This window comes from Geotrypetes seraphini, chromosome 5 (genome assembly GCF_902459505.1).
Source record: "Geotrypetes seraphini chromosome 5, aGeoSer1.1, whole genome shotgun sequence".
Taxonomy (NCBI): domain Eukaryota; kingdom Metazoa; phylum Chordata; class Amphibia; order Gymnophiona; family Dermophiidae; genus Geotrypetes; species Geotrypetes seraphini.
In genome coordinates this window covers 75549345-75566409 of record NC_047088.1, presented here as the reverse complement: position 1 = coordinate 75566409, position 17065 = coordinate 75549345, and the positions used below count along the sequence as shown (strand labels likewise).

Genomic DNA, 17065 nt, shown 5'->3' with positions numbered 1-17065 from the left:
TCGTTTCTGGCTCCGGGTAGGTTTGTCGGCTGCGCCTCTGCCCGGGTTGGGGGGGAGGGAAGGAGGCGGCCGACATCCGACTCGGGCGCCACGCCGCAGGAGAAGCAGTGCCCAACTTAAAAGCCGGGTTTGGTTGCCGCGGTCGACATCCGCCTCTGGAGGGGGGAGGAAGAGAGAGAGCGGAGAGGCGGCGACGGCAAAGTTACTGTAAGGGAGACGCGTCTTTCAACAGGGAGCAGGACAGGTCGACATCCGCCTCGGGGGGGGGTGGAGGAAGAGAGAGAGCGGAGAGGCGGCGATGGCAAAGTTACTGTAAGGGAGACGCGTCTTTCAACAGTGAGCAGGACAGAGCGTATGCCGCGCATGCGCACTTCCTATGTGTCGCTACAGCTCACAGAAAACCGGCACACACATAGGAAGTGCGCATGCGCGGCCTAGCGTTTTATTATATTAGATTATATCTATACTGTATTAATTATTGGGTTGGTTTTAGGGAGTGTATGTATTTATTATGCCTTTCTCAATTTTCTCCCTTGGTGTATGAGCCTGAAAAAATTATTTCCTGGGGGTGTGGTTTTATTCACATATTTGATAACTTCACAATGGACTAAATGATGTATGGGGCAGTTCTCATTTAGATTGTGGTCTGGTGCTGGTCACCTATGAGACAACGCCCGAGCCACAATTTCCTGTTTATCCACAAAGGGCTCATACTGATGTCCATTATTTAAATAAATTTTTTCTATTCTATTTTATCTTTCCCAGTTCAGACTTTCCGTCCAAAGGACTAAGTGTGTTAGCCAATTGTTAATTGGATTTCTTTTTTATTATTTTTAGGATAGTATTAGCTATTATCCAAAGGGTTATATATTTTTGTGCTGTTTATCTAAATTGTAGAACAGCATTTACTGAATTCCTTCCTGTATAAGTTTCTTTCACAAAATACAATCTTGGCCAGAGAGAACACCTGTATCATGTAGGTATAAACAAATTAATTAATTTTCTCAATTACCATACCTGTGATTAGTTGTTCCTTGGCTTAAGTCAGCTTCCACATACTAGGCTGAATACATAGCCATGTCCATACATGGAAGTCTTTCTACTGAAAAGCCTGTTCTTGTTTTGAAAAGATTGCTGAAAAGCTGGTAAGATGACAGTTATCCCAAAATATAGTCAGAAATAGCATCTGATCTAGAACCATTAGTTATTCAGATAATATTTTTTATCATAAGTAGTGAATATTCTTAATCTATAATGAAGTACTCCCGATAAAGTAATACTTCTGATTTCAGATCGAACCTCAGGAAATAACAGAAAACTGCTTCTGGGTAAAAGTAAAGGAGGACAAATTTGAGCATCCAGATCTCTTTGCAAAACTAGCCCTGATCTTTGGTGCACATGCAAAAGGTAAACATATAATTCTTTTATTTAAAATATTCTAGCTTTATTTCCATTCACGGTGTTCAATAACTCTGAACTGATTTCATTTTTTAAAATTTTACCATTTGAAAGAATTTTTGAAATTCTTACATTTTTATTCTATTCAGGAAATGTTTAAATACTTCTAGTGCAAGAAGTTCTTAACTTGTAGAGCTGCTGTTTGATTGGGCTTGGTTTTCTGGTCACATAATTTTGGGGAAGTGAGGAGAAAACAAGGGTGTGGCTTTTTCTTTTGGTGTGTGTTGCTCAACAGAGAAAGGAATCTGTTTTTTGGAGGCTGTCTAGTTGAACATATATTATTTAAGGTTATTTTTATAAAATCTGTTTTATATACAGAAAATAACATATTTGAAGGGAAAGAGACTACATATGCACAGAAAAACTAGGTTAACAGAGGACCCAATGCTCAAAATCAGTGTTAAAGGTAGTTAGTGCCAGAGTAGCGTGCATCTTAATGAGCACAGAATGTTCAGAGGATCCTAATGTAGGAATCAACCTGGGTGCCAAATATGGCTACAGCTTGTATTTAAATTAAAATTAATGAGGTTATGCGGGATTCCCTCCCAATGTTCAGAAAAGTGCAGAAGCAAATGTTGGACTTAAAGCTGAAGAGAGGATTTGCCACTTTAAAGTGTCAGTTTTGTATTGTTTTTGAAGCAGAAGGAAGCCCATGAGCCTCTAAGCCGGGGGTATCAAAGCCCCTCCTGGAGGACCACAATCCAGTTGGGTTTTCAGGATTTCCCCAATTAATTTGCATGAGATCTATTAGCATGCAATGAAAGCAGTGCATGCAAATAGATCTCATGCATATTCATTGGGGAAATCCTGAAAACGTGACTGGATTGCGGCCCTCCAGGAAGAACTTTGACACCCCTGCTCTAAGCGCTGATAGTGAGAAACAAACATGTGTGCATGTGCAAATCTAAGCAAAACCACGCACGGCTCAGTAACACAGCTTTGTAAAATTACCTGTTCTCATACCTTATCAAGGGCATGAAGTAAAATAATCATGTGCTGTATTTGTAATTTCAAGTTTATTTAGATTTTGATATACCCCTCATTATAAAGCTGAGTGGTATACAATAATTTGTGGGAAAAGAAAAAAAGTCAGATGAAAAACAGGAAAACATACATTATAATAACATACATATATACATAATAAAAATTAGATATAAAATACATTAGGATAAGAAAGCAATGGGATAGGAAAGACACAAAAGGGTTGCTAGTTCTGGTTTCAATCTTCTCAGAAAGTTTGGGACAGGCCCGTGGGATCTCTTAGGGAGAGCAGTAGATAGTGGATGCTGCAGATAGGCAGTTGGACGCGCCAATTGGCCTTTATCTGCCATCATGTTACTATGTTTCTATAACCATTAAGCTCTTTGACCTCACAATGCAAGTGTTAAGAGGCTTAACCAATAGGGAGAGGAGGAGATAGTGGATGCTGCATATGGGCAGACTGGATGGGCCATATTGTCTTTATCTGCTGTCATGTTTCTATGATGCGTTTATTTCAGGTTTATTATACCCGACAAATACTGTTGAGAAGATGTGCCAGCTTCAGTCACTGTTGTTACATTTCATGATCTGGAAAAAAAAGTAAAAAAAAAAAAAATGCAAGCATTTTATATCATAAGATCAATTTCTATTCCTGGACAGTATTTTACAATTTTGAAATACGCATTTGTCATTGGTACTATATATATGTCATTGGTATTATATATTTTAACCTATGGGCTCCTTTTACAATGGTGCGTTAGGGCCTTAACGCATGGAATAGCGCGCGTTAGCCGCTACCACCTCCTTTTAAGCAGGCGGTAATTTTTCAGCTAGCGCACGCTATAGCATGTGGTAATCTTGTGCGTGCGCTAAAAACGCTAGCACACCTTAGTAAAAAGAGCCCTATATCACTTATATTCTGTGCCAAAAGAAATTATCTTTGCGTCTTAAAACCGTTACTTTTGAATGCTGATAGTAAATTGAGTGGAGATGTGTATTTTAGGCCTTTAACTGTTGGAGACTTTCTTTCAAAGGTTCTACAAATCTCCAAGTACTGTACATCACTCTTAATGAATATGCATTTCTCATAATGTGAAATAAATAAGCAGTAGGAAACTTGCAAATTTGAGAATGTTTGCACCTTCCCCACAATTTAGAATTAGCTTGTTCCTTTGCTCTGTGCCCTCAACTGAACATCTTGTGCAACACAGAGCAGTGCAATAGAAAACCTATTTTATGCCTGAGTCTACTATGCAGTTGAAACAAGATTGACGTTAGTATTATTTTAAGAGCTTCTTTTCTACTAACATTGTGGACTACTAAGTAGTTTAGTTCCAAAAGGGTGTTGTAGATCATTCAGCCAAGCCCAGCTGTGTGTTAGAAACAAGGGAGGACATATAGCTGTTTTGTTGGGTTTTTTTTAAAATAATGGGTGGTTTAGTTTAATTTGTTGGAATTTATTAATTAGCTATATATTGCAACTTTTTGAAAGCTTCAGACAAAGTATGTGTTATTTAATGACACAAGCTTTGGAGGGCTGCTAAGATTGATGGTCATAAATAATAATTACCAATCAATCACTACATACAGCTTGAGTCATTTGTCAGCAGATTATATGTCAAGTGTTATGAGAATACAAGAACACTCAAGGAATGATTCAATAATTACTTGAAGGATAATTTTCAAAGCCAATTCTATGCTTAAAATATTGCATCAGAACAAAACGAAAGAACAATATCCAAGCGAACTGCAGCTCAAAGTCGAAGGACAAAAACAAAAGAAAAACTGCAGAAAACTATGTACAAGGAATGAACAAATAATCTTTATTGGAAAAGGATTCAATGTAGCAATCAACACTGTATAAAAAAACTAATAAATGATAAAAATGATTTTAAAAATGGTTCTTACGTGTGAGTCCACAGGACCAGACACAGTCTGTTTCAGAAAACACTCCTTCCTCAGGGGTCCAATTGATCTAATGACATAGACTCATAGACCATACAACACAAATAAAACCTTGAAGCGCGTGAAAACTCCAATCCGACGGTTTTCATTCCTTGTACATCATTTGATTCAGAATACTGCTGTAAAATTGCTTTACGGAAAAAAGTAAATTCGACCACGTGACTCCTTTGCTTTTGAGTCTCCATTGGCTCCTGTTTTATCTCAGAATCCAGTTTAAATGTTTATGTATTATTTTTAAAATTTTATATAGTATTTTTGTTCCTCTTATGGAATGTTTATAGATTTTCATATGCAAAAGGTACTCATCGATTTAAACTTTCTTTCCTTTCTAGGAAAGGAATTCAAGGAATTAAGAATTTTAGCATTTCTCTGGCGTTTAAATTTCCCCAATTATGGAATGAACTTCCTCTAATTTTGAGGTGTTCCAGCTCCTTCCAATCTTTTCGTAAATCTTTAAAAACTTTTTTATTCGCTAAACATTTTGAAAACAAATTCTCTTGTACTTTAGCTTATCTTTTAACTTATTGTTAACCGCATCAAGCTTCCTTTGGTTGAAGACCCGGTATATAAGTTTTAGTTTAGTTTAATTTTCTGCAGTTTTTCTTATGCTTTTGTTTTTAAATTATTGCTTCACCCCTGGAAATGGGCTTTTAAAAACTGTCTGCTCTACAGGCAGGTGAAAATATGTATATAGAGGCTAATTTTATAGCAGAATGTCTAAGCTTTTTATATAGGTCACCCAAAGTGGGACATTAATCCTCAATCTGAGTGTAAACTAATAATGAGCCATTAATCACCATTAATCAATACTTGGTGTAAATGATCATCATATGGATTTTGATGTGGGAAGATGCTTGGGAAGGGTGATTGACTGTTGGAGGTACTTTGGAAAGGTGTGTGTGACTGGGGCTGAGCATTTGGAGGAATCTGACAAATAAAATGTTGAGTTTGAAATGGAAAGGCGATCGTGATGGTGAGGGTGAGAGAGGGAAATGGGCCAGCTAGGGGAAGAAATACACCGACCGCGGGGCCCCCTGGAATTATGGTACCAAGGGCATCTGCCCTGTTTGTCTTCCCCTAACAATGGCCCTGGTCAAAGCACCACACCGGCGGTGGGCCCCCTGACATTTTCAGGCCTGAGGCACGTGCCTACTGGGCCTACCCTTCAATCCGGCCTTGAGGACATGCACGTGGGAGAGGAGGAGATAGTAGATGGTGCGGATGAGCAGACTGGATGGATCTTTTGGTCTTTATCTGCCATCATGTTTCTATGTTTCTGATATGTGGTCCTTAACTTGGATGCTGAAAAGATATTCAATAGAATGGAGTGGCTATACCTTTTCACGGTACTAGCTAGATTTGGGTTTGCTCCGCCTCTCCAATTTTTTTTGTTGTTGTTGTTGAATTAAAGTTCCATATGTAGAATCTACAGCATACATTTTAATTAATAGACCCTCTCTTGGGCTCCAGTTCAGCTGGGCAGAGACCCAACAGAGTTATGCTCTGTCTGTCCTACTCTTTGCTATAGCAATTGAGCCTTTACTATTTCTTCTACATTGGAAGAGGGCTTTAAAGATCATGGAGTAAATATTGATTTTGACATTCATAGAATGCTGTTGTATTCAGATAATACATTGATGTATCTTTGAGATCCTGCTTTCTTGCTCCCCTATTTGGTATGAGTTCAAGGGGTGTTTGAAGATTTTAATAGATTTTCTGTAAATTTTGGAAATCTACTTTATTTCCTTGTGTAACTCAGTTGAACTGGGATAATGGTAGGGATAATTTGGTGGAGTTCCAGGTGATAGAGCAACTTAAATATTTGGAGTTTAACATTCCTAAAAATCTTTATGCACTTAGCTACTACATGTTATCAAATATATTAATTTGCTTTACAGAAAGGGTTTAAGGTGACATATTAAGATTTTAATAGGCATTTTTTACAAGGTAAAAGTTTAAACATATACTCGAGCCTTTATAAGCCTCCCTATGTGGTAGAACACACAAATTTGGTAGTGAAAAAGTGCTTTTTTATATTATGGAAGTTAAAGACTATCAAAAATTATTTTGATTTCTTAGCTTTTAGACTGTTGGTGCAGGCATTGATATTATCCATATTGGACTACTGTAATATTGTCTACTTGGGCACAACAAAGAAAGTTGTGAAAAAATTAAGAATAGTGCAGAACACGGCTGTTTCTTCTGATATTTGGACTAAAGAAAAGTGATGATATCAGTCCTTATTACCGATCACCGCACTGGTTGCCAGTAGAGGCACGAGTAATGTTTAAATTCTCATGCCTCTGTTTCAAGTCAGTTTGAGGATTGGCACATACATACCTGTTATCTCATTTTGTGTTATATAACCCTGTGCGGATAACCAGGCAGCAACCTATTTGCTTACTCGAAGATTTTAGGCTGTAAACTCAGGTCTTATTTAGATAGGATGCTTGCTTTTCAAGCAAGAAAACAACAGTCCTGGTTGGGTAACTATATCAGCGGAGCCATGTTGTCCTATGGCACTTTTAGAAAAGAAATCAAGACAATATTATTTGATAAATTTATTTCTTAATCTGTGCTTTTATCTTTATTTTTTTAAACATAATTAATCTTATCCTATAATTTTAAATTTTAATGTCTTTTATACAACAGGCTGTATTCATTTTTTACCATTTTGTATTTCACTGATTGTCCAGTTTTTTCTCTTTGTGTAAACTGCCTAGAATTATTTTGATTAAGGCAGTATAGAAAAATAAAGTTATGTTATGTAGCCATAAGTATCAGATACAATGAGGGAGGGTTTGGGGAAATTGGAATAGTGATTTTTGGTGAGGAATATAGAAATATACATTTAGAAGCTGATTTCTATAAATAGCACCTAGAAAAATGTCACCGGCCATGTATTAATAACACTTAGGTGCTGTTTACAGAATCACGTCTAGCAGTGACAATGTAAAAACTGAGGTACATGAAATGTAAGCCAGGGTTTTAAAGACCTAAATTTCAGGCACCTCAGTTTTTGGAGAATCATGCTTAGTGGCACCTAACTCATGCTCCACCCATATAAATGCTCACTTAGACGATAGGCTCCACTAAGCATCATGTGATAGGTGCCTTTCTTCTATAGAATTGGATAGGTGCCTACTGCCCAATTATTATTCATATTATATATATATATATATTTATATATATATATATATATATATTTATATATATATATATATATATAAATTTTTTTTACTAATTATTGAGGCTATCAAGGGTATTTTGCCAATTAAGTTAGGCGCCTAACATTAGGTGCCCTTTATAGAATCAGGCCCTCTGAAGTTTTGATATAATTTAATCTTGTCTTGCTGTATCTTAAAGAACTGATGCAATCATCTTTCTTTCCTGTAATAATTAGTACTGTATATACACGGATATAAACCTAGATTTGGGGGTTAATAAAATGGACAACTCAAACAGTGTGCAATCCTCACTCAGCAGGATAAACCATTCAAAAAAGAACAGACCAACTTGTGACGTTCTTCAATTTTCTTTATTAAAAAACTTTTCTTTTTTCTTATCATTCTTGCTCCAATGCTCAAATGCCCGACTTGACCCGTTTCGCCAAACTGGCTTTATCAAGGGTTCCAGCCTCGGCTGCAAGAGGAAGCCAAATTAAGTGCTCCTTGCTGGAACCCTTGATAAAGCCAGTTTGGCGAAACGGGTCCCGTTGGGCATTTGAGCATTGGAGCAAGAATGATAAGAAAAAAGAAAAGTTTTTGAATAAAGAAAATTGAAGAACGTCACAAGTTGGTCTGTTCTGTTTTGAATGGTTTATCCTGCTGAGTGAGGATTGCACACTGTTTGAGTTGTTCATTTTACCTCACTTCCTATCTTCAAGAACCTCTCCTGTAGGGTTAATAAAATGTGCCAAAAATTATGGTCTTGGTTTATATTTGAGTCTTCTCACTCTCAGACCCATCACAGGCCTCTCCCTGGGCCTACCTTAAGCCCTGCTGGTTAGTGATGATCTTCCTATGCTCCTGCCCCCGTGCAGCCCAACCACTCAAAATGACCTATACGAGTTTCCACGGTAACCTTACAAAACTACCTTAAATTCGATTTATATTCGATTCAACCTTTTTTCCCCTTTTTTGGGGGGAAAGATTACCTTGGTTTATATTCAAGTATTTTGCCATTAGGCTAAACGTTTGTGGGTTTTTTTTCCAAATCTTTATTAATTTTCCAAACTACAACTGTGCAAAACAAAAATACAGATCCATATAATAGTACAAGAAATGCACATTGGTCTTACAGACATAAATGAGCCATAAATTTTACCCCTCCCTCCCACCTAATAATCAAAAAAAGAAATACTTAGGGCTCCTTTTACTAAAGTGCGTTAAAGAAATTAGCCTGCACACAAAATTACCGCACGCTAAACCCACGCTAAGCTTCTAGAACTGACGCCAGCTCAATGCTGGCGTTAAGGTCTAGCGCGCATGGCAATTCAATGTGCGCTATTCCGCGCGTTAAAGCCCTAATGCACCTTTGTAAAAGGAGCCCTTAGAATCAATCTATAAATTTCTCAATTCAAGATTTCAATGCAAACTTCCCCCCCCTCCCACCCCGGATGTGTATGTTTAAAGGTCTATAAAATACAAACAATTATCATTCCTTACAGAATTTAGTCAATGGTTCCCAAACATCCAGAAATTTCCTATAATATCCCTGTTGTATAGCCATCAGACGGTCTATTTTAAAAATATGACATAGAGATTCTCACCAAAAAGTGTAAACTAACCGATCCCAGTTTGTGGTTTTAAGGGGGCTTTGACTGTCTTTGGTGAGGATGCCTGGTCATGCAGGCTTATTTGGAAGAAAGTGTGCTCATTTATTGGGGATAAGAATATAGTAAGAGACTCTTGTTTTATAGAGAGAGATCCTAGTATTACGGCCCACATTGACTAATCACATATTCCAATGTCTTTTCTTGGCTGCACTATGTGGGAAAGCTAGTTGGTGCAATAAAATGGTACTTCCTCCCCCCCCATCTTGTGAGCTTTGGATTTACAAATTCTCAAATTTGTTTGTGATGGAAAAGTTGACCTATGTCATTAGAAACAAGATAACGTTTCAGGACACATGGGGGACTGTATATTATTTATATTGGTAGCACATATGCACAGACTCGCCATTAGCCTGCCTTTTCTTTCTGGTTAGGAGTGATGACTATGCTCAGATTTATTTCTTGTTTGAGCAAAAGAAGGGTGTTCAGTGAGGTAGGGGATAAAGAGAGGAATTGGAATCTATAACAATTCGAGGATGGTCTTTACACTTCTCCCTCCGTATTCGCTGTGATAGAGGATTTTTTTTTTTTTTTTTTAGTTCAAAATATTTTTATTGATTTTATAGGTATAAAATAAACAACAATAGGCTTCCAAGAACAGAACCACAAATACAGAAAAAACGCAAATAACTTTTTCACATGTTATTTGCTGTTTTCTATTAAAAATCATCGTGAATATAGTGAAACCGCGATTAACATGGTGGGAGACCTGGTCTGTTCCTGAAGGAGAGGCAAAACACGGTGATGAAAGTGCTGGGAATCGGCGATTTTCTCTGTAAAAGCTTGGAATCGGCGATTTCTCTATGCAAACTGATGTAATTCGGAAGGAGGAGCCAGCAAGCTAAAAGCCGTGAATAATCGAAACTGCAAATGCTGAAACCTCAAATACAGAGGGAAAAGTGTTACGGTGCGTGATTCTGTGTGGCTTAGATTTCTTAAGTTGCATGTGCAATTGTTGTGCTGGGTTTTCTATGAACATCCTTTTTCAATAAAGAGTTTAACAACAAACAAACAAGCAAAAATTTCCTTAAGTGACATGGGAAAATATAGTAAACTAAGCTATCATGTTTGATGAAAACTTTGATAACCATTGTTTAGTACAATTTGCAGTAGTTTTATCTATATTACTTGTAGATGAGCTCAGGTACTGCAAGGAAGGTGAACTTAAATAAACTGTGAAAGATTCAAAAGAATTACAGACATTTTCTTGATAGTATGCATTGAGGAATTGGTCTACATTATTGAATTTAAATAGACAAGTTTGACAGATCTGCAATTTTAGATATTCCCTTCTCTAGAAAGATGACCTTTTAAACATTGTATTTTGAATTTCTGGGAATTGGCACCACACTTTCCTTGGTTAAATCTATTCTTGTCTGATGTTCACCTAGAAAAAATATTGGAGGTTGTCATTTGCTAGAGTGATGAGAAGGCAGCGGACAGATCTGATCCATCTCTTAAGTGCTTAGGTAATAAAGACGTTTCTTCTGGATTGAAAAGAAAATGATGAGATGTTGATCTTAGTAGCAGACAACCTGTGCATGACTCAGGATCTGATGGCTAATAGGGCACAATATCCTGAGAGACCTGTTACCCTGACAAATAATCTGTCACTTTCATGGCAGAAGAAGGATATTTTTGAAGCAAAGCCTTTCCATACTGAGGATGAAGAAGCATTGAAAACAGAACTAGCAAACCCAAACAATGTATTCTAGTTCAGTTATACATACAAGTTTTTAGTGCCGGTCGCGGCGGTTATAGCACCGACGCTCTTAGAATTCCTATGAGCGTCGGGAATGTTACTGCCATGGCTGGCGATAAAAACCATCTATGGGGGGACTAAGTGAGGAAAAGGAAGATGAGAGGGGAGGGGACTAAGTGAGAAAAAGGAAGATGAGAGGATAAGTTTGAAAGGAACAATTAGCTAAAAACTATTTTTCATTGTATCAGTATTTTCAATGCTCCAGCAGCTGGAACTGCCTCTCTCACTTTAGCTATTCAAATACTTGTTGGGAATTTATTTCTCTAGAACTCATCCCCAGTCTAATCAGGCTCATTTTTGAACTTGATATCTTTTCTCCAATTTTCTCCCACATCAAATGTGATCCAGTTACAGGAAATTTGCAGTTATTTTGCCACCAGGAGGTAAACATTGTCTGACCCTTATCTTTCCAGCTAAAAATTGTAGACATTTCCTACTATATTGACCTTGTTTTGTAGGTTTGATTATGTATAAATGGTAGGTTATATTTGTTGTAGTAATAATCCGGAGAGCTTTGAAGTTTATCACTGCACCATTACTTTTAACATTATCATATAGTAAATAATGACAAAGAAAGATCAAAATTGGTCACCCAGTCTGTCCAGCAAGTTGTTTTGACTTTTGCTGGTTACAGAAACCCCCTCCCCCATTTCCATTATGCCAATTTGTTTAAGTTTGTAATTGCTTTTGAATGCCGGTTACACCCCTCTTACATTTATAAACTGTCACTTTATGCAGATTACTCCCTTGACTTTTTGAAATCACACTATATTAATCTCATGGGCTAAATCCCTGTTCCATATAGATTATCTCAGTATTCTAAACTGAGGGTTTGTTTTTCCAATTCTCTCTCTGCTACTACTCTAGTGAAAATGAATCACATCTGACTTCCTCTCATTAAACTATTCCTTTTGCTAAAGATTTTCTTTTGATTTATTATTATTTATAAACTGTTCAAAAATATGTCAGTGGGCTTGGAAAGAAACTTTTTTACCTTTTTGTGGATGACACCAAGATTTACAACAGAGTGGACTCCCTGGTGGGTATGGACAATATGAGAAGGGATCTACAAAAATTAAGAGAATGGACTAATATTTGGAAGTTGATTTAATGCGTAGAAGTGGAAAATGATACACTTGGGGGTGCATAAGTTAAAGAGTATGTGCTCGGGGGCGAGAGACTCACATGTACAGATCAGGAGAGAGACCTTGGGGTGATGGTGTTGAAGATCTCAAGGTGGCAAAACAATGTGTCAAGGCAGTGGCTGTTGCCTGAAGAACGAGATGTAACCAGCAGAAGAAAGGCGGTGTTGATGTCCCTGTACAAATAGTTAGTGAGGCCTCATTTGAAGTACTGTGTCCAGTTTTGGAGGCCATATCTCTACAAGGATGTAAAAAGCTTTGAGGTGGTTCAGAGGAAGACAACAAAACTGGTACAGGGTTTGTACAATAAGATGTATTGGCTACATATTACTACAGCAGGAAAAAGAAACCTTGCAGAGAAATTTAGACAATATTTTTCTAGGCATTTAAACTAGAAGGTGGGGGTGGTGTATGTACGAAGGACAATTATAGAGACCACCCCCGGCAAAAGAAAAGATGTGATAGTAGTAAAGGCTGCAACATAAGCAATATCAGCAACTCATTTCTTAGTATTGCAACAGAAAGTGAAACGAAACAAAAATCCATACGAAAAAGGAGATTATCGCTGAAAAATAGCTGGAAAGCGATGACCACAAATACTCGCAGTCTAAGCAACAAAGTTCATGATCTGCAAGCCCTGATGTTAGAGGCAGATCTAAATATTGTCGCTATCACAGAGACATGGTTCAGTGAATCACATGGATGGGATGTAAACATACCGGGATATAATCTTTTTAGGAAGGACAGAGATGGTCAAAAAGGTGGAGGAGTAGCTCTCTATGTAAAGATCAATATCCAAGTGACCGAAATGCAAGGGACCTGGGGAGAGGAAGAAGCGATATGGATTGCTCTGAAAAGAGAAGAAGGAACTTCTATCTATGTGGTTGTAGTCTACAGACCTCCTACTCAATCGCAGCAAATTGATAAAGATCTGATTGTGGATATCCAAAAGTTTGGAAGAAAAGAGGAGGTTCTGTTGTTGGGAGATTTCAACCTTCCGGATGCGAACTGGAATGTTCCGTATGCAGAATCGGAAAGAAGTAGGGAGATTGTGGATGCCTTTCAAGAAGCTCTGCTCAGACAAATGGTGACGGAACCCACAAGGGAAAAAGCAATATTGGATCTGGTCCTCACAAATGGAGAGAGTATTTCTAATGTTCGAATGGATGCTCACCTGGGAAGTAGCGATCATGAAACGGTTTGGAGGAGTGTGTGGCGCAGTGGTTGAAGCTACAGCCTCAGCACCCTGGGGTTGTGGGTTCAAACCCCACGCTGCTCCTTGTGACCCTGGGCAAGTCACTTAATCCTCCATAGCTCCAGGTACGTTAGATAGATTGTGAGCCCACCGGGACAGAGAGGGAAAATGCTTGAGTACCTGATTGTAAAAACTGCTTAGATAACCTTGATAGGCAGTATATAAAATCCTAATAAACTTGAAACTTGAATAACGGCTACAGTGGAGAGCGGTCGCACGATACTTAAAGTCCTAGATTTCAAACATACGGACTTTAATGCTATGGGAGAGTACCTGAAGAAAGAGCTGTTAGGATGGGAGGACATAAGAGAAGTGGAAAGACAATGGTCTAAGCTGAAAGGAGTGTTCATGAAATATAAAAAAACCCAAGAATAGGAGAGCAGAAAGGACTACAGGGTGAAACTGAAAGAAGCCAAGAGAGAGATACGTCTGGCGAAAGCACAGGCGGAAGAACAAATGGCTAAAAATGTAAAAAAGGGAGACAAAAATTTTTTCAGATATATTAGTGAAAGGAGGAAGATGAAAAATGGAATTGCTAAGCTAAAAGATGCTGGGAACCAATATGTGGAAAGTGATGAGGAGAAAGCAAATGTGCTAAACAAATACTTCTGTTATGTGTTCACAGAAGAAAATCCTGGAGAAGGACCAAGATTGTCTAGCAAAGTTACACAAGAAAATGGAGTAGATTTTGCGCCGTTCATGGAGGAGGGTGTTTATGAGCAACTTGAAAAACTGGACAAAGAGATGCTGGGCTGTATAAAGAGAGGCTTAGTCAGTAGAAGGAAGAAGGTGTTGATGCCCCTGTACAGGTCATTGGTAAGGCCCCACTTGGAGTATTGTGTTCAATTTTGGAGACCGTATCTAGCGAAGGACGTAAGAAGACTTGAGGCGGTCCAGAGGAGGGCGACAAAAATGATAGGAGGCTTGTGCCAGAAGACGTATGAGGAGAGACTGGAAGCTCTGAATATGTATACCCTAGAGGAAAGGAGAGACAAAGTTTTTCCTTGCCAGCCCAAATGAAAAAATCTCCACAACTACAATACATGTAAATGGCCATGATTACCCAATACAAAAAACCATAAAAATACTGGGAGTCACCCTGGACACCCACTTGACTCTAACAGATCACATAAACTCAGTGACCAAAAAATGCTTCTTCATCCTTTGGAAACTGAAAACCATAAAAAAATACTTCGACCCGCTATCTTTCAGATTACTGGTTCAGTCACTGATTTTATCCACCCTGGACTACTGCAACATCGTCTATTTGGGGGTACATAAAAAAAATGTGAGAAAATTGAGAATAGTACAAAATACGGCCATCCGCTTAATATTCGGACTAAAGAAAAGCGATCACGTTAGTCCATTCTACAAACTCCTTCACTGGTTACCAATTGAAGCACGAATTCAGTTCAAATTCTCCTGCCTCTGTTATAAACTAATCTGGGGATTGGCCCCCAGCTACCTCCTACCTCACTTTGAATTCCACTCCTCTAACAGGCCTACCAGAAACCATAACCTCTTCACATACCCAAACATTACAGGCTGTAGATATCAAACCTTCTTTGACAGAACATTCAAATTCCAAGCAGCCAGACTGTACACTTGGCTAGGTTACTTCACCGATGACGCCAGAGAATCATATAGTGCCTTTAGAAAAGAACTAAAAACCACCCTGTTTAAGAAATTCTTAACCTAACCAGACTCCCCTCTCATCCAAACAATCCCGTCCCCCCTCATCAGCCAAAACTCCATCTTTAACTTACCTACCAGCATGCTCATTGGTGACCGTCCTCCGCTAACGTACCAAGAAATTAAAATAGTTCCTCACCAACACTCTTAAGCCATCACTATCCTCTTTTAAGTCTTTCACCTTGCAACTCATTGATCGCGCAATCTACTTTCTCCTCTCCTACTTATGTTCTCAATTATTACTGATTGTACAAAGTTACTCATTATAAAACCATGTAATAAATTATTGCCGATTGTATAAAGTTACTCATTATAAAACCATGTAATATTCCGACCCTGAAATTTTCCTTGTATCATCATACGATGTTCATTTCAATACTTTGTAATTCGCTGTCTGTACAGTTTTTCTTCATTGTGAACCGCCTAGAAGTCGAAAGATTGTGGCGGTATATAAGAATAAAGTTATTATTATTATTATTATTATATGATTCAGACGTTCAAATACTTGAAGAGTATTAACTTAGAACAAAATATTTTCCAGAGAAAGGAAAATGGTAAAACCAGAGGACATAATTTGAGGTTGAGGGGTGGTAGATTCAGGGGCAATGTTAGGAAATTCTACTTTATGGAGAGGGTAGTGGATGCCTGGAATGCGCTCCCGAGAGAGGTGGTGGAGAGTAAAACTGTGACTGAGTTCAAAGAAGCATGGGATGAACACAGAAGATTTAGAATCAGAAAATAATATTAAATATTGAACTAGGCCAGTACTGGGCAGACTTGCACGGTCTGTGTCTGTGTATGGATGTTTGGTGGAGGATGGGCTGGGGAGGGTTTCAATGGCTGGGAGGGTGTTGATGGGCTGGAGTAAGTCTTAACAGAGATTTTGGCAGATGGAACCCAAGCACAGTGCAGGATAAAGCTTTGGATTCTTGCCCAGAAATAGTTAAGAAGAAAAAATTAAAAAATTAAATTGAATCAGGTTGGGCAGACTGGATGGACCATTTGGGTCGTTATCTGCCGTCATCTACTATGTTACTATGTTAGAAGGGACTGGAAGACTTTGAATATCGTGATGCGGCTGAGTAATCAGACTATCACTCCAGCATTCCAGTTCACATCCCAGGCGCAAATCCAAGTGCTCCTGGAGTGACCACTGGACACTGGTATTAGAGAAATAAAGCAAAATAGCTGGTGGCTAAATAATTCTTTATTAGCAGATATTGCTCAGTTCCATTCGTAGAAGCCACCTAGGCAGCCCACTAGGCCTGCTTTGATACAGGCTCATTCAACCCTACAACCCAAGTAGCTAATAATCAGTTTTCAGTAGCTAAGCACAAAAAAAAAAAGAGCCCCCCCCCACACACACACACACACAGTCCAAAACTGGCTTCTAGCTACTCAAAGTCCAGTTGCCCTTTTTGTCTCAGTCCATGCAGCTTTTGAGTTCCAAATCAACAAGCCCAGGAATCCCTGGGTACCAGGGTAGGACCTAGAGCCCCACCAGCTTTATGGCTTCAAATACAGTCGTGCTTCATTCCAAGTCACTTCCGGAAGCTATAGCCCCTGACTTCCTGAACAAGGTATTCCTCACCTGACCAACTTGGAGTCCTGGGCAGGGGAATGAGGAACCTAAACCACCCTCTTAATAATGATCATCTTTTCCCTCCCCAGTTCCTATTTCCAGGTCATTTTAACTGTCAGGGCTCTGAATAACCTTCAAAGTTTTTATAGTAGCTTGCCTTAGCCCAACCCTCTATCTGGCATACTTTAAAAACATTTCAGGGATTCTGGCTTTCTTTATAACTTGTTTCCCAGCCCCCACAGTCATTCTTGAAACATTATTTAGCACTATAATTACAGCTCATACATTCTGACCATCATAAATTGTTTGAAACTTTACCATAACTTCTCCACAGGCTTTCATTCACCCATCAAGTCCTCATTCACATTTAATTCTTCAGGGTCCCAATCCATCT

The 17065-nt window shown here is 38.5% G+C and overlaps 1 protein-coding gene across 6 annotated transcripts in view; it reads left to right on the top strand.

The window, feature by feature from the left end:
- Positions 1 to 17065, top strand: part of DIAPH2 (diaphanous related formin 2) — a 1499255-nt gene that overhangs the window by 606993 nt on the left and 875197 nt on the right. For all 6 annotated transcript variants that reach the window (XM_033944799.1, XM_033944798.1, XM_033944797.1 and 3 more), the window contains one exon: positions 1293 to 1407. In XM_033944799.1, coding sequence (XP_033800690.1) covers positions 1293 to 1407 — 115 coding nt within the window. The remainder of the gene's footprint in view (positions 1 to 1292; positions 1408 to 17065) is intronic.